The 23739-nt window shown below is 33.8% G+C and overlaps 2 protein-coding genes across 14 annotated transcripts in view; both read right to left on the bottom strand.

Annotated features, from left to right (window-relative positions):
* Positions 1–242: 242 nt before the first annotated feature.
* LOC105259478 (copper homeostasis protein cutC homolog) lies at positions 243–1916 on the bottom strand. Its single transcript, XM_011271435.3, has 2 exons — positions 1446–1916; positions 243–1053 (listed from the first exon to the last, which is right to left on the bottom strand). Exon 2 carries the CDS (start codon positions 1051–1053, stop codon positions 316–318), a length of 738 nt encoding a protein of 245 aa, XP_011269737.1. The 5' UTR covers positions 1446–1916; the 3' UTR covers positions 243–315.
* Positions 1917–3099: 1183 nt separating this feature from the next.
* The window catches only part of LOC105259477 (xin actin-binding repeat-containing protein 2), a 65980-nt gene continuing 45340 nt past the window's right edge, over positions 3100–23739 (bottom strand). For 5 of the 13 annotated variants that reach the window (XM_020030069.2, XM_020030064.2, XM_020030070.2 and 2 more), the window contains 14 exons: positions 22053–22133; positions 21254–21349; positions 20657–20894; positions 19797–19868; positions 18670–18835; positions 17866–17975; positions 17485–17660; positions 17088–17304; positions 16345–16466; positions 15626–15802; positions 9480–9794; positions 8726–8977; positions 3920–4053; positions 3100–3622 (listed from right to left, as the gene is read on the bottom strand). In XM_020030069.2, the coding sequence (XP_019885628.2) occupies positions 3436–3622; positions 3920–4053; positions 8726–8977; positions 9480–9794; positions 15626–15802; positions 16345–16466; positions 17088–17304; positions 17485–17660; positions 17866–17975; positions 18670–18835; positions 19797–19868; positions 20657–20894; positions 21254–21349; positions 22053–22133 (2343 nt within the window). In that variant the 3' untranslated portion in view covers positions 3100–3435. Of the gene's footprint in view, positions 3623–3919; positions 4054–6509; positions 7112–8725; positions 8978–9479; positions 9795–11230; positions 11332–15625; positions 15803–16344; positions 16467–17087; positions 17305–17484; positions 17661–17865; positions 17976–18669; positions 18836–19796; positions 19869–20656; positions 20895–21253; positions 21350–22052; positions 22134–23739 lie in introns of those variants that run through there. The other 8 variants (XM_020030066.2, XM_025412553.1, XM_025412554.1 and 5 more) reach the window with 6 other exon arrangements.

The following is a 23739-nucleotide window of genomic DNA, read 5'->3' as shown; positions in this document are numbered from 1 at the left end:
TAAAAAGAGATGAAGATTTATTTTTATATTTGATAATAAGTATTTGCCTTAAATTTGCAATCTATAAAACTTATTAGATGTATAATATTTATCATTATCAAATCTGCAACATTAATGAGCAAATAATAATGATAAATAGCAATTTATTAGCACGCAGAGAATACAATGTAAAAATCATTTATTTATTATAATGAAAAATACATTCAATTTTATTATATTTATTTAAATATATAGAAGGTGTTGTATTATCTATGCATAGTATAATCGTATAAAAATATATAATCGATTATTATTGATTAGATTATTATTTTAAAATTATTTTTCGCAAGCTGATTCATTTATTCTGACGTTTCTGATGATATCGACTAATTCCTTCACTAATTCCTTATCAGTCACATTAATAAAATCATTCTCGTTAGAGCCCAATATTACTCTATTCGCGTAAATCACCATTTTTCGTCTCTTAGCTGATGCATGAAACTCTTTGGCACCAGACTCCATGATTTTGCGAATGTTATCTTTTGTGATACCAGCTCCAGGCATAATTATTAATTTTTGTGCCTTTTGTACTAATGTTTTTATCAGTTCTAATCCTTCCAGAGCGCTATTTCTCTGTCCCGATGTCAGAATCCTCTGGAAACCAAGATCGGCGAGGACTTGCATCGACTGGACAGGATCGACCATGAGATCGAAAGCGCGGCTGAACGTCACCGGCAAAGGATGAGCGGCGGAAATAATTTTCTCACATGCGACAGTGTCGATCTCACAGTCGGAAGTTAATGCGCCGAAAACGAATCCATCCGCCTGATGATCCTTAAGAATCATCAGATCGTGCAGCATAGCGTCAATTTCTTCAGTAGTGTAGACGAAGTCGCCACCGCGAATGCGTATCATGACGTAAAGCGGGATCGTCGTGAAGTTTCTTATTTGCTTGAGTAGACCTGGACTCGGTGTTAGACCACCTTCCGAGAGCGCGGAGCAAATCTCCAATCGATTGGCACCACCCTCGATCGCGTTTCTCGCAGATTCTAAAGAATCAATGCAAATTTCCATCTACAAAATAAAATGACTAATTAATGATAAAAATAATTTTTCTTTACAAATACATATATATTGATTAATTAATTTTTTCAAAGTACAATTATATGTTTTTTTTACATTCCACATTATTTTGGATATAAAAGTCTCAAAGTAAGATTACTAAAGAAAAATTTATATTTTATGAGATATTTCATATTTTATCATATGTAATATTATATCATATATTCTTGAATATATAAGTCAATTACATGATAAAAAATTACATTAAAAGATGACAAATCGATATCTGAAATTATCGATTGAAGGAAACAAGAATCATTTTTAGAAAGATAGACTTTTGTTTTTTATAATGAAAAAAATGATCGAAACGCATGTTCGATTGAATTGAATTGCCAATGACTTACCTCGGTTGAAATCAGCTGGTTGATAATAATAATAATAATTAAATAAGTTGATAATAGAACAATGTGCTATGTGTTTCGTTATATTTTCATTCGAGATTTGTTATCTCTGATTCTATTACGTAAAAATCAGCTTATGTATACTGATAACAAAATACGTGTATATATTCGCGCCGAATATCTCGAAACGTGCCGCGAGAACAAAATTTTTGCCACGCTCATATCAAGCTCACTGCACCTCAACGCATGGTTGCAATACTGAATATCGTTTCCAGCTATCTCTCTGTAAATCGAAGCTGTTGTATGCGAGTCTCGCCATCTGTATTTTTCCGAGAAAAATGTCATGTATATTGTGTAATGATAACGCTATCGTTCGTTGACAAATGCCTCTTCGTTAAATTGCCTAATAACGGCAGTTCAATTCACTTGGCAATTTAACATGAATATATGATAATAACATAACATAAAGATAATTTCCAATGTTCATTGTCAGTAATTTTTTAAATTTTACTAAAAAATCAAGGCTTAAAAAATTGTTCTTCTTTTAAGTGAGTTTACGATTATTTCTTTTGACGATCAGATAAACTAATAAAAATTCTATTATTGTTATATGCTGTGTAACACAAAAATGTCTCATTATTGTCGCTATATATTATATATGCATATTTATTTCAACATCATAGATAATACTTCTTTAATTATCGCTAATTAACGCACATTTACAAATAATTCTTTAAAATTATCTAGCGTATCTATAAATTCACAGAAATATATAAAATTCTTATTTATTAAGGGACAGATTTTTGGATACAAGGTCCATGAAGCGTAATGTAATATTGTATTATACACAACATATATGTAATAAAATAATACCAAGTGTGACGCATATGTAAATAATAATAATAATAATAATAATAATAATAATAATAATAATAATAATAATAAAATCAATAAAATAATAATAGTAACAAATATATCAAGCAAATTTTACGAGCGATGACAAAAAAATTTTTAGAATTGAAGGGAAGAGACACTTTTTTAGTAGTATTACAATTTATAAAGAATCAATTCATTCAAAGTTCGTTTTTTTATTGACAATTGACGAATATACGTACAGTGCGCATATACTCTAGAATAAACTTCGCACGTAACTGAGTTGAACAGGAAGCACGTGTTTTCGTCGATTGTTAATTTAAATCGTAATTTCGCGTCCTCGATTTACAAGTCGACGAATATTGCGATCAAGATGCAGTCACATTTCTTCGATTCATTTATCTAACGCTTTCCAAGCAAGATTATGATTCTCGAAGAGAGAGATTCGCGCACGTTTCTCTTACGTTTGATTCCTCCCGGAAAAAAAGTTTATATATAATTTATATATAATTATATGTAATTATGTATAATTATATATAGTAAGATCTATTTATATTATCTTTTATATGTTATTATATCAAGATATTTATAACTTCATATCAAATTATATAGAATTATTTTGGATTTTCTTTTTCGAGTATTATACTCGATATTTTTGCATAATTCGATGTAGAATTAAAAATATTTTAATATAATTATATGTGTAAATAATCATAATAAATAGGTCTCATTATACATAATTATATATAATTAGATATAATTATATCTATACAATTATATATAATTAGATATAAATTTTTTTCGCGGATGATTACTGTTAAATATACAATTAATGCGTATTCGCACACGGGCCTAACGTAATACAAAAAATGTACAATTTATTATAATTATCATCGCGCATTATTTTCCGACCACAGGCGGATCTAGCTTTTTGTTTTTAAAAAAAATGTCAAAACGATAAAAATACATAAATTTCTTTTCAATTTGATTAATATCTATCTTGCATATTTCCGAGAAAAAGAGAAAGAGTAATTTCCATCTAGATCCACCTGTGAATCCGATTAAAATTCAATAGCGATGTACAAGAAGAGAAAAGAATGAGACGGGACCGTTTGGAAAATCAGAGATCGCCATTTGAGACCGCGATCGGCGATGGGCTCGTGGAATTATTGGAATTCGTTGTCGCCCATTTGTTCTTGTGTGGATCAACGCCAAAGCCCTCGTCGTAGTTTCCCCGTGTGATGAAGAGCTGCTTGAAGTGCGGGATGCAGTACAGTTTGCCGTTGTTCAGCGTAAAGGAGTCCATCCTGTTCGAACACACCACGCCGTGACGATGATTTCGTAACGATAATTTCACATTTTCGTGAGCGAGTTAAAAGTTGTATGCGAAAAATTAAAAAAAAGCAATTATGATATTTAATATATAATATATTAAGCACCATTTTCATATTTGATAAAAAAATTATCTAAAATTAATTGCCAATATTTCTCTGTGCATTAATGATGTTAATGTATCTTTGAAGTGCATCTGAATAAAGGATATTCCACTGTGATTAATAATTATAATACAAACGAGAGTTTAAACGTGTCTTCTTTTATGTTACCTTAAAATGCAATTGCACTGGAGACACCGGAAGCATTGCTTATGGAAGATTTTGTTATTTGTCTCGACCTTCTCCAAGGGGTAGACTTTCTTCTGGCAGCTCTCGCACACGTCCGTACAGCTCGTCTGGATCTCCTATACGATCGTTACGTCAAAAGTGGACGATATAATTAAACTTATATCCCTATGAATACTCCGCGACAGTCGAATAAACGGGAAACGATTTGTCGAAATGCATGATGAGATGTGTGAAGAGGTGTTTCAAGAAGGATATGCGGACGCTACGTGAAAAAGAAGAAGAAGAGGAAAAGCGTCGCGATGTTCTCGAACCGAGAGAGATCTCTCCCTGCTCCTTTCTCCTCCTCCTCTCACTCCCACGAAAGAGATTTAACATCTTCTTTATTTACCACTTATGTATTATCGTAATAAATGTTACACGTGAACAGAACAAAGATCGTTATACATCGATAGAAATGATACGTTAACAGACGCAATAAAATCGTATTAACTTAGTATTATCGCTAACTATGCTACAAATTAAGAGGCCGTTAACGAGAATTAACTTGCTAGAATCGTCACGCGAGATTGTCCCTATTTGATAGCTCGATTAATGGAGCGAAATCAAAACCCAGCTTAGCGCTTTCCGCTACAAATCTCCTCGAATCGCATTCGTGACTCGCACATCTCGAAACTTATTATTGCACAAACGAAAAAAGGAAGACGGGAAATGTACGCTGTCGAGAATGTACATCTTCGAATTTTTTTTTCTCTCCTCCTTCTACAGTACTTAGATTACATGTCTAGGAAAACTCGTACAGTGCTTTCAAAAAGAATCCATTTCGTACTCGATTCGAACTCGAAGAACGATCGCATTTTACCCTGATATTTTATGACCGAAGTCAATCGTGTGTGTACTTCTCTTTTCCAGAAATATAAAGTGTATTGATATAGAGGCATATCGTGTCTCTACATATACGACGAAGTTCTCGTACCTAGATTAGCGCGAAAAATATGTCGAATTTACAGCAAACTTACTACTTTCTTACACGATCTTACGGTAGTATCAAAAGCAGTATGACAGAAAAGAATAACATGACAGATACACACGATAGAAAACAAAAGTTATAAAATCCCATCGATAAAAATGCGTCTCACTCTTGAAAAATATAATACAATGTATCTAGATATAATACAACTAAAGGAGAAAAAGATTGACAACTTGATATTCGCGCTTTGTAAGACAATAAATACCTAATCACAATTTCTTGTATTGCACAAGAGATGCAAATGCGCAACGTGCATTTCGCGAATATTCCAATCGTTCGGATCAAACGGGAGAAAGATATTTTCGTTTCCGTTTATTTAGTCCCCGAGGGGAGATCGTTTCGATGAATAGACGGATATAAAAATCTACTTACTACCGCGCTAAGCTGTAAAAAGATTAGAAATTTAAAAGCGATCTCGAAATAGCTATGTTTCTCTCTAATCGACTAATCAGCTCCTGGAGCACTTAAATAGCGCCTCGAATATATGTATATATATATATATATTCCTCTGTATGTAAATGATAATTCTTCGCTCAGGCCCTCATCTCGCAATTTGGAAAAGCCATCATCTCTCCCTTAGTCATTCTTACGCACTTTTTTTCTCTTTTTTCTCTCGCTCACTTGTTTTTCTTCTCGTTCATTTGTCAACGAATAACTTGGCACTTATGAAAATCAAAAATCTAAAGCGATAGATCGTGTGAAGATCGCAACGACGCAAAAGGAAAGTTCTGTATCTGTGCATAAATATGAGATAAACTAAGATAATGAAAATTGTCGTGTGAAATAAAATGTGGTTTCATTAATTCTCTACTATTTTTATCTACTCACAGTATACATTTTCAAGGAGCATTTTTTGAATTCATTTATTTACTGCTCCGAAAACTGAATTATTCAAATAATAAAAATTAAAATATATTATACATATAATAATTATATAAATTATAAAGATTCCAAAATATTTATTACAATAAAAATTATTATTATATTTATTGAGAAATCACTCAAATTTATTCGACAAAATTTGGCACTCTGTAAAGTCATTGAAATCGTTTATAATGACTTTTGTCTTAATTGAAAATTGTAATATGGAAATGAGATTAATCATATATACTTAATTATACTTCGATTATTTGTGTTTTAAGGGAGAAATATTAAGTTACAAAAATAAATACGCATCGTTACGAATTTCACTGTTGGGAAGCGAATCTCATACGTTTTACAAAAATCTTGGCATCATCGCATGTATGTAGGCACCTTAAAGAAAGAATCTTTGCGAAAACGAAACGCGTTACTATATGCGACACAGATGGATGCTTTTTCTTTCTCGTCTATCTTTTATATATAATGTAAATTAGCAAATAATAAGATTTTCTCTCTTTATATATATATATATATATATATATATATATATATATATATATTAGGATAGGTCGAGCGCGTCGCTGTATAAAGAATATTTGTTTTCTGTAATAAAGTAAAATATTATTAAATATGTAATTATTATAATTTTGACTGTTGAATTTTCCTGGTTCCTTGATATATAGAATTTTAGAAAAATTTTAGAAAAAAAAATAATGATGCAATAGTCATTATATCAGTTAACGAAATGTTTTATGGAACCTCACAATTTGTACAAATCAATATATATCAAATTTCTCACAGAGTTTTTATATTTCTTATATGACTCAGCACATTATCGTCCCAAATGCTTTACAGCCATCTGTTAATTTTTTCTCTCTGTTGGCGTAATTTTCCATTTCTGATTGGACAAAACGCTCGACAGATCCAACAGTCATGCGAACTCTCATACTATAATATAATATGTATATATTTTTATATATATATATTAACACGCAACATATGGTACAGTCTATGGGCTAAAAAGACTCACTATACGAACATAACGCTTAATGTATGTGTGTATGTTAAAACCATCCCTAAGAAAACGAAAAGATCGTTACAGTAACTGACGATAACCGAACATTATTGCCGTTGCGAGAGATTAATGAAAAAAACTGCTTTCCCATCGCGGTTGTCCCAACGACGTTTTTCTTCCTCCATCGATTCTTCTCTTCCTCCACTCTTTTCTTCTTTGCATTCGATTTAATCCAGGCGTATTTTTCCTCCGTCTCTCTTTCTCCCTTTTACTGCTCCGCGTCACAAAAAGAAGATCACTTGATTCTGTTTGCAATTATTTCTCTCTACGATATCACATACGACACAAGCGGGCAAAAAATTTCGACCAAAATATCGCATAGGCAGATTTAAAAAAAAAAGAATGTAAGAACGATAACGACAAATAAAAAAATAATTACACCGATCATGCTTGATAATAATCAGCAGAGGAATAAAGATGGTTGAACCATCGATGCTCGTGTTTGAAAATATATGTATTCGTAATCTCGTCCGCGTAAATTTCATATTTTTATTGAGCTAGCAGATTATTTTTTGTCCTTTATAACAACAGAATTGCAATTTTACCACCATCTGCATTTACATCAAGTGAACAATAATTTCACATTATAAGAGTGAGCTTAAAGAATTATTCGTCACGATGCATCGATACTTCATTCGTATAGAATATTCTGACAAAATATATTCTCATAAAAAAAAGATGGTTTTAAAATTAAAAATTTTAAAAACATAAGCGCTCGGGTAACATATTTCGTCATTAAAACAATATATTTTAAAATTTATCATTTTAAGTACTATTTTTACTCCAAAATGTAATAGCACATATTGGTAATTCTTTTGATTACAAAACTATTTATAATTTTTCTGCTTAATATATTTTGATTATGAAACTAAAAACAAATAAGTAATTTGAAAGTATATTGGCTAATATATTAAAATACACAATAGTCGCCAATATATTACTCTTTATGTAATATATCGCAATTTTAATTTCAACATTATACAGTGGAAAAAAATAAAAAATTAATTTTTCATGCGATGAAAATTATATCATTTATCTTGTAAAAAATTCTGGTAATAGCGAACGGACGTATTTTACATTCGTAGAATTCATTGATTATACGAAGCGGATAAGTAGCGGATTAAATTATCATAAGCAACATTTAGTCTTTATCGTAAAATATATATACGTCGCCAAAATAAAAGAGTGCAAAAATTAATTCTTGTATATATAAACATATAAAATAAAATAAAATATAAATCATTCGTGCTTTCAAGCAGTGTTTTTATCGCGTTTGGATCGTTGTGATTTGTTAAATTAAATAAAATGCGTTTATTAGAAAAACGCGTATCAAAAAATATATTTTTGAAATTTCGACGCAATATAAACACTGCTCACAATTTAAATTTAAAAATACATTTATAATTCCAACATATAAGTTGATAAAGCAGGCAGAATGACGACAATTCAAAATCACACCATGCGCATACTTCATGATGCCTTGTTCAGAAACAAAGGAGGAATTTTCATTAGGAGAAAAATTTGTGGTCTTTCATGTCTCTGACTAACACACACACAATTAGACGCATATAAGTCAGTCAGAGAAGTAGTCTTGTCACGTTCAAAAAGAAAGAATAAAAAAAGGTATGCTTTCCAAGTTTGAGCAGTAGTAGTGGAAAGTCAAGACACAAATGGACGATGGATGAATGTAAGATGATGGATGCAGGACAAATAGCGATGACTATGAACGACGAATCGCGAATATCGTATCGGGTGTGATATTTGTCGAGGGAAAGGATGAAACGTGTGCGATTATATTCGACGAAGTGCTTCCACAAGTACTTACCACGAATCGATTAACTTTGACCTTCGGTGCGCGCGGAGATTCGTTGTTCTGCGAGCCGAGAGACTCGAAACGAGCTCTCAGACTGCTCGCGGATTCTATGCTGGATTGTTCACCAGTACCTTGGGCCATTTCGATTTCGGCGATGTGATGACTGCTGACCTTGCCGTCAGTCTCCTCCCAATGCTCGAACTTAGCACGAAGGGTCTTGGCGCGCGCTGCATTCTGCGCTTGTTTCAAGAACTCGTCCTCCACCTAGACAAGAATAATAGGTGAGAGAATTTCGCAGATTATAGGGTAACACAAACAGGAATGAAAGATAACTTTTCTCGAAACGATTAAACCTAAAATATAAACTTGCTCCGAAAATTCACGTCAATTTATTAAAACTGAATGACATAATCCAACTCCTTTCAGAATATCTCTTTTCAAAATATCAGATTTTAATTTACTTATAATAAAATTAAAATAATGAAAAATATATAATGTGTAAAGAATTTGAGATTTTCAGAAAATTTTTAGATAAGCGCAAAAGAAAAATTTACAAAATTCTATACTTTATATATTCATTCTTACATGAAATGTCTTAATAGTTACAAAAAATTGAAAAATTCTCTTTTTATAAAATTATTAGAAATTAATCCAATTAGAATTTTATACATTATGAGAGAAATTTTATGCTCATTCTTATTATTCTTTACCTTTCATATTTTTATTAAACAAATTCAATGTAAATATTGCATGCATGCACGTATACCTTGTCAGAAGCACGAACATAGTTGGGATCTTTCTCCTCGGCGCTCTCGTCGCCCTCGGATTCCTCATTTTCTTCATCCTCGTCCTCCTCCGAGTCCGAGGCCGTTGCCTTGGCGAATTTGTCTTCGGGGGGCGGAGTGAAGCGCTTCAGGGGTTTTGGACCCTCCGGAAGTTCCTCCTTGCACGCGTTTTCCTCCATCTGCCGGAAAATGGACAGCATCTTTCTTGCCGTGTCCGTGTGAACCACCTCGTCTACCCTGTCATCGGCCCTGACGACATCGGGATCGCGGTATATCTCGCGATCCGGTGAATCCATCTGTTTGAATAATTAAGACGATGTTACAATATGACGATATGATAATTAAATAGCTCGAACCACATTACTTGATCGTCCAATTTTGCTACCGGAAATAATCTCAATCTTTCTCGTTATAAAAAACTTAAGATTGTACAAGACTAATAGGTTTTATTACTTGTTTCTTTTTCAAAGTTTTTCTTTTTTTCAAGTTTTTTTCAAGTTTTTAAGGAGCAAATTATGTAGTTCGATGTTTATTATTGCTCACTTTATGCTCAATGCTTTTATTATGAATTGTTGAGTAGATATTAATACATCAATCACAAATGTTACAAATGTTATAAAAATATCTAAAGAGATGTTTCTAAAATGGAGTATAATTAGAATTGTTAAAAATAACGAGGTTTTTTTCTATTCTTGTAAAACTTTGTAGCAAATAAAAAATATTTAAAAAAAGATGACTTTTCAAACTTATGACTACATTATTATTTTTATATAAAGAAATGACAGAGTTTCATTATGTTTCAGATAAAGTCTTTCATTTTCGCAGATGTGTTTATTTCTTGATAAAAGCATGTGTTTTTAATCGGCGGATTCCTCGACATCACACATCTCTGAAACATTTTTTTATAAAAGGAAATATTTCTTCTTGACATGTGCAAAAGATAAATATATGAAAGAAATAATATTATTACAATTATATGCATTCTAAGCGGATTATATTTTTAATGTACAAATAGTAATTTCAAAAATTTATATTTATTTAAAACAAAATAGTAATAACAATTATATTATAAAAATATTCCATTTAATCAAAAGAAGAGTTTTATTTTTCTAGAAACGTATTAAATAATTATTATAAGATTATTGGAAGTTAAATATTTATTGTATTTAGCTATGCAATTTTTATTCCAAAACTGATAGATAATTAATTGATAAATTATATGATAAGGTGGGAAGGACAGATAATTGAAAGGAACATATTTCGTATAAGTCGTTTATCGCAACGATAATTTTAAATCGAATGTTTAGCCATGATGCAGACATACATATACACGCACATATATGTATACACATCGTTAGGAAGGATTCCAGGTAAGCTGGAGATCGACGACCACAATGTTCTTTTTTAAGCTGACATGAGTCAGCTCTAGAGGTTCCAAGCGTAGGCGATATGACTATAAATCTTGTGTAGAAGGTACAATCTTTTTATTGAAAATATTATTTTATAAAAAAAAGATAAATATATAAATATATAAAATAATATATAATTTTATATATGAAACTATATGAAAAAGTTAGAAAAATAATATCAAAAAAGATAAATTATATAATTACTTAAATAATATCTTTTCGAAAAATAACAAATAGCAAAGTTTGTGTGTATATATACATGTATACAATTAAAAAAATATGTATATTATGCATTCAATTGTAAACAAAAAGCTTTGAAAAAAATTAACGTGTTTTTAAAAAAAAACTGATTTTACAAGAAGTAAAAATCACACACATGCAACAACTGAATATTTACGTGCTTCAAAGTTCCACAATCAGAGTACTGCAATATCAATAAAAGTTTTCTTATTATACAAAACAAAAAATCCCTTTTTTATAAAAGCTTGGCATTTCCTGTATGCATTTGTACCTGAACCCAAGCAGATCAGGTAAAAGTTGAGAACTGAATTGTATATCACGTGGAGCGATCAAAGGTTGCAATATTTTAAAAAGATAATCCTTGCTTTAGTTCAGGTCTAATCAGGATGAGGAGGCCAAGATTGTCGACCGGAATCGTCGGCTTAATCGGACAAAAGGGTCGTTTCAAGGTTGACGACAATAAATTGACAGGTTTAAGAGCAACTCACGCACTCTGTATGGAGCGATCAATTGTCATGTCACTTGCGACAACTAATATCGCTCTTCTCGCTTTCATTTATGTCGACGAATTTGCTCTTCAGCAAAAAATATTGAAGTGCCGTTTCTCTTGAGAGAAAAGCGACACTCTTGAGAGAACAGCAAGAGAGGAAGCAAGTCTTTGAGAACTTGTTAAAATAGATATGTTACAGTTGGGAGGAAATAATTAAAGTAATTAAAGTTCAAATAGATAGATCACGTAATTTTATATGATTAATTCTATATGATGATAAAAAAAGAAAATAGACTACATGCCTCGATTATTATCGTCATATTAACAATTGATCAATCTTAATTCTCTGCAAAAAAATATAACTATGGAAGGTAACTCTAAATTATCTTATCAACAGTCATGTTAAACTCAAACTCCAGAGCGAACTTTTCGTCGAAAGCGACAGGAAATGGAAAATCAATAATTGCTACGCGATGTTTCTATTGAATTATCAGACAGTCCCGGTATTTATCGCATTTAGTCTGGAATTGAGGAATTCCCGTCACATAAAATTATAAGCGAGTTGTTTTATTGCATCTTAATTCAAAATTATTAATATTCAAATATGAATATTATACTACTAATAACTGTTTATTGTTAATTATTATAATAATATTTATCAATAAATTGTCAATAAATTGTTAATCAAAACAGATAAAGCAAAAATATAACATAAATAATAAAATCGGAAATAAAAAATAGTGTATTCTCGAAAAAGACTCATTCATTTCTGGTGCGCTTTTAAAATTTAATTTGGCTAATTAACACGGTTAACGAGGCTATCATTTTTAATTAGGGTAGAGTGAAGGCAACGCGGTTTTGATTCTTGTGGCCAGATTTCAGATTAAGTCGGATTTCATATTGGAGTAATATAGCGGCGAGAGCAGCGTACGGGAGCATACTTCCAGCGGAATTCCATAAAATCACCAGTCCAGAAAGGATATTTGATCACACGGTATCCTTCTGCCAGCACGTCAAGACGCCGCGACGAGATTGCGCCCCGCAAGCAACGTCCGTTCCTTCACAGATTACCATCAACGGAAATGCACCTACGGTCGCGCAACGCGAAGCATTGAAGAAAAAGAGCTCGGTTGTACACGTGTATGTACGTCGAAAAGTAATTAAAACAATCGACAATTCGATGGGAACACGTTGCGCGATTACACGCGTATTAAATGAGATTTTCTCCAAATATGATAATTGCAACTTTCAAAAGTTTCTCGCGCAATTTCCACTTTTCCTACAAAAACATCAGGATGTATCACTCGATCTAGAATAATTTGTTGTTAGAAAAAAATCTATTGAAAAACTGAGTATTTGTATATTAGTTATGGATCTGTATTTTGTCGAGCGCGAATATATGCAATTAATTAAACAGATGGTTAATTATCTTCAGTCATAATCATTTTCATCGACAATTTCAGCGGATCAAAATGTGTTATTCAAATACAATGAACAATCTTTATTTAAGCAAAGCTCAGAAATACTGAAAAGTCTGATCGCAATTGCAGGACATTATTAACCGATGCGTTCATTGATTACTTTTTAATTACTATTATAATTACTAACTCATCAGCAAACGCGACACAGACACCAAATAATTGTTAATTATCAGAATTTCGAATATATCACAATCTCTCGCCGAATATGCGCAAGTTAATCACGATTTGGGACAACGGTATTAAACGGAGCGTTGATTATCTATCAAATTAGAAGCTAGAAACTGTCAACTAGAGACGTTAATCGAAAAGCGACGCGGGTCAGTCACCGAGCGATCCTCGATCGAGAGAAATCTTGAAAGAATATGTTACCGCAAAGAGCCCAGTGCTTTTGACGATAATTAACGATTGCGACTTGACCGCGTTCGCTGCGCGATAATTACCTTTCCGCAATATCTAATAACGCTTCCTCGGCGAGCGGATGAAGACTGAGCGTCGTCGCTCAAACCGTCAGCCACCTTCGCGCTCTCGAGGGAGACTCTCTTTCTCCGGTTCGTGAGAAGTTCGCCGCGACAGCCGGTCGCCAGTTGCTATGCCGTTCACACGAGGAGGATACGACGGTATGTACTCCTCCCCTTCGGGTGTGTGAGTTACTGCGATGAGGGGGACTTCGTCGCGCGCGCCCTCCTTCAGTTAAGTCCCCGGGCCCGCTGGAGTTCCCGGTCTGTTCGTTGCCCGTTTGCTCTTCACGAATGGAAGGATGTAGGAATACTAACGGTAAAAGTATGGTTTGCTGTTGCTGCTGCTGCTGCTGCTGCTGCGCTGACCACTTCGGGGGGGTTCAAGGACAGCCCGGTTTGTTGGAACGTTGACTCGTTCTTGTGTGCGTTTGCGCGCGCGACGCATCGCCGGACCCTTCATACAGGGGGCCTTTTATTATAAGCTGCGTCCACGAACGACGTCGAACTCTCGTTATCGCGCTCCGATAATTATCGATAGACCCGCATTCTAAAGGGATGCACTGACGGAGAGAGAAAGAGAGAGAAAGAGAGAGAAAGAAAAATAGAGGGTTCCTGTTTCTTTTGGAGTACGAGATAAACGATGTTTTATCCTTTGAGAAATAAATATTTCATTCTAAATAAAAGTATTTCATTTTAAATATTTGTATTCGAGCAGAATTTGAATTAGTTTAGAATATTTCCGAAACTTATATTTTTTTATCGTGAAAAATATTTAATGTTATAAAAAAATCGATAGACGTGCATTCTATAAGGATGCACTGACAGAGAGAGAAAGAGAGAGAAAGAAAAATAGAGGGTTCCTGTTTTTTTGGAGTACGAGATAAACGATGTTTTATCCTTTGAGAAATAAATATTTCATTCTAAATAAAAGTATTTCATTTTAAATATTGTATTCGAGCAGAATTTGAATTAATTTAGAATATTTCCGAAACTTAATATTTTTTTATCGTGAAAAATATTTAATGTTATTAAAAAATATAAAAAAACATTATATATATAAAAAATTTATTGTAACATAATATTTTTTCAGAAGGCTCTTATCTTTCTTGAAACACATTGCATGTTGAGTGCATTATATATATAAAATATAGATAAAATATATTCGAAAGGAATTAAAGTCTTATAGCTGTTACTTTATCTTGTATCTTTAAAAAAAACAGAAATTTTTTAATACATATAGACTGCTTTCGAGATTAAGTCTAATAATGATAAGTTCTTTGACGATTTCGGAGTCAATATCTTATTAAGAGATATAATTTTGAACAGTCTTGTTAAATAACACGAGTTATTTAATGCAATGGGAAACATTTAATCAGGAAAAGTAACAAAATCAGTTAATATTAAATTAAGAATAAAGTATTAAAACATAAAACATGAAACTACAAGTTGGTTAAAAACGTGATGCAATACAAAACAGACATCCGTGTATGATTGCAGACATTTCTGCTGTCTTAATTGAAAATGAGATTACGCTGTTTCTCCGGAAACTAATATTTTATGTGCGCGCATTTTCTTACAATCTTATCATAAATATCGATATATATTAATGTTTCAAGATATCTTTACATTTATCGTCGCTTTATCGATAATCGCAAAATCTTTATCAACGAGTAATAACGTCATTGCATGACTAATAATATGTTACATTTAAAAAATACGATAAAAATAAACTATGCCAAAAATAATACTATAAAAAAATAGTCATTGAAAGAATTATCTCTAGTAATAATTTTAATAACGTTATAATTTTGCACCAATTTATTTCCACATCAGTTACTTGATTTAAGCAAATTTTGGTGCCTGTTATATATTTTTTTTTTCCTAACTCGATAGAGAGTAATTTTTTTTAATGAAAATATGTATTCTGTCGAGTATGTAATGCGATTATTATTATATTATTGAATTAGTTAACACGCACACGCACTTGTTAGATTAAAAGTTGCACAGAAGCATGAATCAATCAACGACAATAAAGTCGAAGGATCGAACCTTGACTTGACCGTCGCGAGGAGGCGTGATGCGAAACTGTTTTCGCTGTTTCTCCGGTTCCCTGTAGGACTCGAAGAATTTGAACTTGTTCGAAATTTCCGACGTTTCTACGTGAACCTCCTCGGTTGCATCTGAGCTGCGTACCACATCGTCTGAGACTTGACGACCCATGAACGCCTTTTCCGCAAATATTTCGAAAATAATCCTTGTTACTAGACGCGATGATATTTGTATTTCGCGCAAATGTTTATATGTTTGATATCTCTTGTTCAAAAATTGATGTATGTTTGTTTCAAATGAAGTATTTTACTTGATGCAATTTTTGCTTTGAGAATTTAAACTGAGCGACACATTGAATAATATATATAAATAACACATAATATATGATAATAGCTAATATTATAATAAAAGAAATGTTTAAAGTTTCTTACTTTGAGAAATTAAATTAAATTAAATGTTTAAAAAAATAATATGTATATATATATATATATATATATATATATATAAAATTTTCTAACAAATATATACTTAAATGTATCTTAATAATTGAAAAATTAATATTTTTCATTAGAGATAAATTGTGCAAATTATATTAAAAAAAAAAAAATACATAAAATTTAAAAATTTTCATAATTTCAGACAAATCAATGTCTGATAGATTTCAAGGCAAATCGTAGAAGCGACTTAATCGAATAATAAATTTAAAAAATTGTACTTACGTCTCGTGCACGTCGTGAGTTCTCGGTTGGTGTCTTCGGATGCACTGGCGTTACCGGACGTCCTGTTTTCGCTGCAGAAGCGTCCAGTTCCAAAAAGAGCGATCGCGACTTTCTGCTGATACCTGCGTAAGAGATGTGACCAACATAAATTATCATAAATCAGTTTTGTGATTATAAATTGATAATTAGCATCGCCGATATTTTCTCTCTGCGCATTTCGACAACTTATAATGATCTGTTTTTATCTGGGACAAGAAATAAATCTCACAAAAGCTACTGAATATTAATATAACTTTTTAACACGGTCTTCTATTCTGTAGAAAGTTTTTGCACTAAATCATATTAGTTGCTTTCTTTCAAACTTTTCTCTAATTCATGACATGAGTACGAGAGAGAGAGAGATGTACATCTTTAAAATGTATCTCATAAAAAAAATATTAATTTATCATTCAAATATCACCTCGTATATTACTTTCATTTATTTGTAATTATCGATAATTCAGTTAATTTTAAAATGTAAAATGATATAAGAAGTGATACTCCTTGTATTTTTTATCGTAAATAGATTTTTGTTATATATTTCCAGTTATAACATAATTCCTTTCCGCTTCTTCCGTTCAATGTAACACAGTATTATCGATTAAATGTTTCTTCGATCTTTTTTACGATATAACTATACCTCTTTTTATATCATTAGCTTTCAATTCGCAAGTCATTTAATTAGTGAAAATACCAATTCGCACCTGCTGCGATCACCTCCTCGTCGGCTTTCTCCGGTTTCGGTTTACTGTCGGTTTCATCGTCCGAAGCTGCGATTGGCTCACCCCTTTCGAATCTCTCTTTGATGGAACGAGCGTGGGTAGCCGAGTGCTGGATCTCCTCCGCCGCATTTATCTTTGTGACGCGGTCATTTCCGGCTACTGCCTGTTGATACATTTCCTTCATCTTACCCTGTTTACCCTACAAAGCAGAGAAAGAGAGAGAGAAATTATAATAGTGTATTGCGATATTAATAGAATAATAAATAAATAATATGATGTATAATACTAAGATTATTCTTTTCCACTAATTTTTTTTCTCTTTCGAAATAATTATATTCCATTATTTTTTTATTAACTTATTTTTATAGGGATAAATTACCATGAATAATCGCGAGCGAATTCCTGCGATTTCTTCCTTCCTAGCCTCGCGTTGAATCTCGCGCCTTCCTTGCTGACTGGTGGATTCCCAACGATTCTTGATATCGTCCATCTTCGAGAAACTGATCGGTCGTTCGCGTGTAGTGCGTTTTGCCTTTATGATCTCGGTTTCCACCTCTGAAAAATCGAGAAAGCAAAATTAATACAATTACATTCAGTATGAAAGAACATGTATAAGAGAGCTGTTTATTGGGAAAAAGATTTTAAATTTAAATTAAGGGAGAAATTTACGCTCGTGCTAAATTTAATAAATTTGTGATGCAAAATTTTTATCGCGCGTTTTTCTTTCATTTTTTTCGTAATATCTTTTCATTTATCTCACCTTCGGTCTCCTCCGTCTCCACGTCGTCCTCACTTTCGCTCGATTCCTCGTAGGGTATGCCATTGAGAGATTCGTCCGCCACGCCAATATCCATGCCTTTCGCCTGGAATCTGCATGAGAAGACATGCAAGGCGGTTACAGATATTCCGATTACGCTTGTAACATGTTCTGTTGCTTGTGTGTTTTCTCGAGTTTCAAGTTACGAAAAGAAAACTGCTGACTGTAGAATACCGCGAAAATATCACTCGTACCGGTTATATCGCACGCGAAATAAATTAATATGATTTTCAACGATAAACTTTAATTTTTCACGTCATAATAAAAATCTTGAAATTTCTCTTGATTTAATTTTCTTTACATCCAGAAGTGTAATAATGCAATTATAATATTTTTATTATTTACTTTTTTTATATAAAAACTAATTTTGCCTATTCAGCAACGCTGTCGAATTTATTACTTAATATAATTTATTATTTTCATTTCTTACATAAAAAAAGTGTTAAAAATTTAATCCTTTATATAAAAGAATAAATATGGTGAAGAATATTACTAGCCTGTCGAGAAACACTAGCCCAACGAAATTACAAACTCATCATTATGCATTCTATGGAAGCGAATCTGTGTCACGGTAAGATATCACGGTTTAAGATTAACGCAAAGAAAGTCATATATGCTCAAAGAGAGACGTGACTTGAAGCAGCTAATATATAGACATAATATGAAATTCTCTGCGGATATTGTAAATAGATAGATTTTTAATCAGCGATTTTGCACTTTGTAAGAAATTTGTCATTGATTGCTCACTTGGCCAGTTTACTGAGGATGCTGGGCGATCTCTTGACAGCGATCTGCGACGGCGATCTCTCGATTTCATTGGCATTCTCTGCGGTAGCTTTCTCGAAGACTTGGAAGCGCGACTTGACGTTTAAGCTTGAGAGTTCCTCGAGTCCTAGGTCGGGTTTGTCGGAAGCTGAAAAATTCAGAGAAGAGATTTCTTTACTTCACTGTCCGCGATGCTTCCGTTCCTGTTCAAACATTTAGACACTCTCTCTTCTCGACGATGAATTTGTTAGATCGCCACTCGACAAGACAGCAATTCGCGGAAAAGACAAAGTTGCACACGATTCAAAATTTTAAAAAGCGTCCAAAATGAAAAAGAAGCTTGTTAAAAGAGAGAAAGAGGCGATCGCCTCGATAGTATATAGTCACATTACGTAGATCATATTACAACTTGTACACATTTTTTTACCTTCTCGTGGATGTTGTACATATCTGCATGAGATATCAGATACCGCTCGTTCCTCACGAGCTATTAATAATGTCATATATGCAATAATATGATTTTGACGTTCTTACTCATTCAAACGAAAATGTTACAATTATATATCTATTTTTATTTCCCTATATCCTGGCTATTTCGGAGACTATTTAATAATATCGGATATATTTAATAATAATCTTTCAAGAAATCTTGTAAATGTAAAATAAAATGAAGTTAATATATATAATACATTAAAAACCGTATCAAAGATAATTTTAAATTTTCGCAAATTTAAAGCGTTAATAACGGCATTGCTAATCAAATAATATTGATCACTGCACTTATCATGCAAAAGAAGAGATTAATTTTATTGTTGAGAGTAGAATTAGTTGTTTCGTAATTTCATAAAATATACCAGCAAATATATCATTCATCGTTTTGATGTGATAAAACGAATTATTAATTGACACGCTGATGCGAGACACCCAACATGATTTGATGCACAAATAATCCTTCGATTCGACAGAGCCAATCAATGGTTAAAGAAGCCACTCGCCAAAAGGGACACGCAACGTTAGGAGCAATCTCCGTTCCACACATGTACACACACACACACACACACACACACACACCACACACGCACACGCACACGCATGTCAAATATTGTTACCTCTGACCACATCAGGTGGCAACTCTTTCGGCTCGTTCTCCCGTATGATCAGCTCCGGCTTTCGAGGTCGCACTGCGGAGTTCAGAAGACAAACTCTTTGTCGTATTAACGATACCATTCATTCTCTTCGCGCGCGCGTGCACGCATGTAATTACACGGGAGGAGAGGGAGGGAGAAACAAGAACTCTGTAATTTTAGTCTCTATGTTTCTAAGAGCTTAACAAAGTAAGTCCGCGATATATATACTCGGTATTCCTCTCCTCCCTTTCCAAGTTATGCCAGCAATTAAAGCAGCATTATGCCACATCTAGATTCCCTTATGCACTGCTCTATCTTTGCCTAACGTCGTACAACTTCCTTTCTGTTATCTCTACATCAAGAATGCAACCTTGTTTCCAATTGTCTCTGCATTCTACATACTCATCTTCGGACGTATATCTCGTTATCGGGGGAAAAAAACACGGGACGCATAAGTTCATATGCAAAGTTACAAAACCTGCGACGAGTCGGGGGATTAATCGAGCGCGCCGGCTAATCATTAGAGCGAAAGAAATTTATGAGCATCGCGAGAGCCAACTTTATCTCTTTCAATTTTCCCGTCGAAACGCATCTCATGCGTTTACGTTCCTTTAATACATTCCGGCCGCTTTATCCGCGCAAGGTCCTCCTGGCCGAGAGAGATTAGCGGCTAGACGGGGTTGTCGACGATGGGGATTGACATCGATTAAGCGTCCGCGTTAAGATTTAACGTGTAATATTCGCAAGAGAGCGATATCCGTTTAAGCGGATTAACGCGGCCGCGGCTTAAAAAGCGAATGCGCGACTACGTATCTGCGCGAGAGACATAGTAATCATCTTACCGGGTTGTTCGGACTCCTCGACCGGTTTCGGTTGGAAGAGCTCCTTGAAGTGCGGCTTACAGTAAAGCGTGCTTTCATGACTCTCGTAATTGTCCACGTTGAGCTGCTTGCCGCACTGCACGCACCGGAAGCAATTCTTGTGCCAAACCAGACCCTCGGCCTTTGTCTGCTCCATTTGAAACACGACCTTGCCGCAGCTGCGACAATTCGTATTCGCTTCGCCACCACTTTGACCCACCTGCAACGCGACAAATTCATTAGCGCCTTTCGCGGCTTTCACTCTTCACCGTAGCCTCTTTAGAAGAAGCGAGCAGGTGAATTTCTCATCGTCGTTCTCGGTTAAACGTGTACCGAGATGTGTTAAGCAAAGAGAGTCTAACAAATTGCATCCAGAGGTACTTTCAAATGATTTTAGTGCAATGTGTCAAATATAGATGAGATGTTACTTGGATATAATTTTAGTATCAAATATAAAGGATTCGTAACTTTTTAAGTGAATCATTTTATGTTTCTTCTTAGGATGCTTGTAGAAATTTTTATGTAAAAAACAATATAGTTTCGAAGTTTTATGAATAACGAAAAGAAGGAGAGACTTACGGCATTTAGCTGCTGTTGTACTTTTCCTGCATCGACCGAACGTACGTGAAGAACTGTCTTCTTAGAGAGAGCATCGAATTTGTTAAAGCTTGATTTCTGTAAATATATAATAAAGGTCTTGTCAGAAAGTAGATACTACGAATCTGGAAGCTATAAAAAAGAGGGAAAAAATAAAGAAAACACGAAGAAAAGGTTCCGCAGCATTTCTTCTAGCATCGGAGCAGGAAAACTTTATCTCTTTCGCAATCTTTACTATTCTCAAAATGTAATATGCAAGGAGAGATATTTGTAAATTAGAAAAAAATAAGATAAAAAAATTATCATCGTACGGAAATGGAAATTGTGTACATGCAGAATTATTAAATTATTAAAATCTATTAGGATCTTGGATAAGATTTAGATATTCTATTTTGGAGAATAAATAATTGATACCAGAGAGAGAGAAGGAAGAAGAGAGAGCTAATGTTATACACAATTATTTATTGCAATTTTATTATTTATTTAATAATAAATATTTTCATAAACATTATAAACTGTATTCAACTTCTGCACGAATTGTAGATTTCTAATTTCCACAAAAGAGTAATAATTGATTTTCCGAAATGATCAAGTACAAAGGTCTGAGGAAGCAGAAAAATCAATCGCAAGCTAAAAAAGCAAAGCATATTTCTCTCTCTCTTTCTTGAGAAAAAGATGGCAAAAGCAATGAAAAATTCTAGATCAAGTCAAGTCAAACCTTTGTACGAGAATCGATCTTATCACGCTTTATCTCTCTCTCTCTCGTCAATATTTTTCTTACCTCAAACTTCGGCTTCTCGCATGCATGATCCTTGTCCTTACCCTCGCTCGTTAAGCTTGCCAAACTACAATAGGAAGCCCTCTGTCCCCCGGGGTCGGTTTCAGTGATTGTCAATTTAGGGTTTCGCATGCCGGGAAGAGGTAGACGAGTCGAGAAGAACAAAGAGAAGAAACGGAGGCCGCGAGTTAGTGAAACGGTGGCGTAAAACGAACAACAGGCGGAATACGGTACTCGAATACTTATCACGGGATGCAGCAGTTAGCGATATTCATTATCCACGGTTATGGCGTCGCCAACGACGCGGCCGGAAATTTTAAAGTCATAATTTGCAGGTAGAGATCCCTCACGCGGCCGAGGACAGGTATATACGCGACGACATCATCATCATCGTCGGAGGCGGAGACGGTGCTTGAGCCTTCGCTAATATTTACGTTCGAGAGTATTAATTTTTTTTTCTAAACATACATTCTGTGTACCGTGCACTCAATATAAAATGCATCGTCCTTGAAACGAGCGAGGAAGAAGACGATTTTGCGCGAAGGATCGCCGGTAAAACCAAAAGATATTTGCTTTATGGATGCCACACACATTGTTAAGCAGTCTTTCTTTATCTTCAATATTTTGCTCGCAATCTGTGTTTTAAGCCTTTAATTATTTATGTATGACTTGTTGCTCCCTTTGAAAAAAACTTTTTTTCAATTTGAATTTTAATATCTATGAACACTGACGAGTACGTGTCACTTCTCCGTCGCCTGCATGCGATGCGTTTTAATCGAAACTTTGCCAACTGCTGCATCAGACGAAGGGAGAGAGGACAAACAAAATGAACGACAAAGGACAACATTGGAAGTAGCACGGAATTTATTCGTTGTTTCGTCGCGTCGGCCGATCATTTTACGTCACAAGCTCACATCATCATTTCATCTCGAATTGACTTTGCTTTCGGCACCATCACGCTCTATCAGTCGCATCAATAAGCTTTCTTCAATAAAACGATACGATCATGCACGTTTAATGGGTTGGCATTACCGTTAACATGATATATCTCTATGGAGCATAGAATCATAGAATGGAATTATGTTGAATTATGTATCCTAATTGGAATAAAAAGGATTAAAGTTTTCTCGTCAAATGCACTTCAATTTTCAGATAAGATCGAAGAGAGACTCGATCACGTTGTGGTAAAAGTTAACGAATAAAAAGAGACCATCGCATTTTAATTATTAATTTACCTGAACAGTTCAGAATTATAATTTCTTGATATTTATTCTTTACATGTATATTTATTAATTATTCATGGTCTTATTCTTTTTATTTTATTTTATAGAGACATTCACTAGTTTGTTTTAATTTTGCAATTATAAAATAAAAATTCTAACAACTTTGCGACACATTTAGCCTCATTGCGTTAATTCTCGCGAAAACATTTGACCCGCTTTTCCCGCTTTCCTTTCCATGTTCGGATCTAAGTCGACGGAAAACGGCAAGTACGTGAAATTTCGACGGGACACGCGTGCCCCGTCGACATTCCCGGGGGCGAAGTCGTGCACCGAAAACCCGATAACCGGATAACCGATAATCGACGGATGGAAAAAAAAAACGCATAATCGCCATCCGGAGTTCGCGTTTCCACGCAATCGGCTGAAGTAGGGCAAATGAGTAGTGGTTATTATCAAGTCGGCCCTTC

This window comes from Camponotus floridanus, unplaced genomic scaffold (genome assembly GCF_003227725.1).
Source record: "Camponotus floridanus strain SB8 unplaced genomic scaffold, Cflo_v7.5 scaffold52, whole genome shotgun sequence".
Classification (NCBI taxonomy): domain Eukaryota; kingdom Metazoa; phylum Arthropoda; class Insecta; order Hymenoptera; family Formicidae; genus Camponotus; species Camponotus floridanus.
Note: the sequence above shows the minus strand (reverse complement) of the source record. Positions and strands in the feature narration are given on the sequence as shown.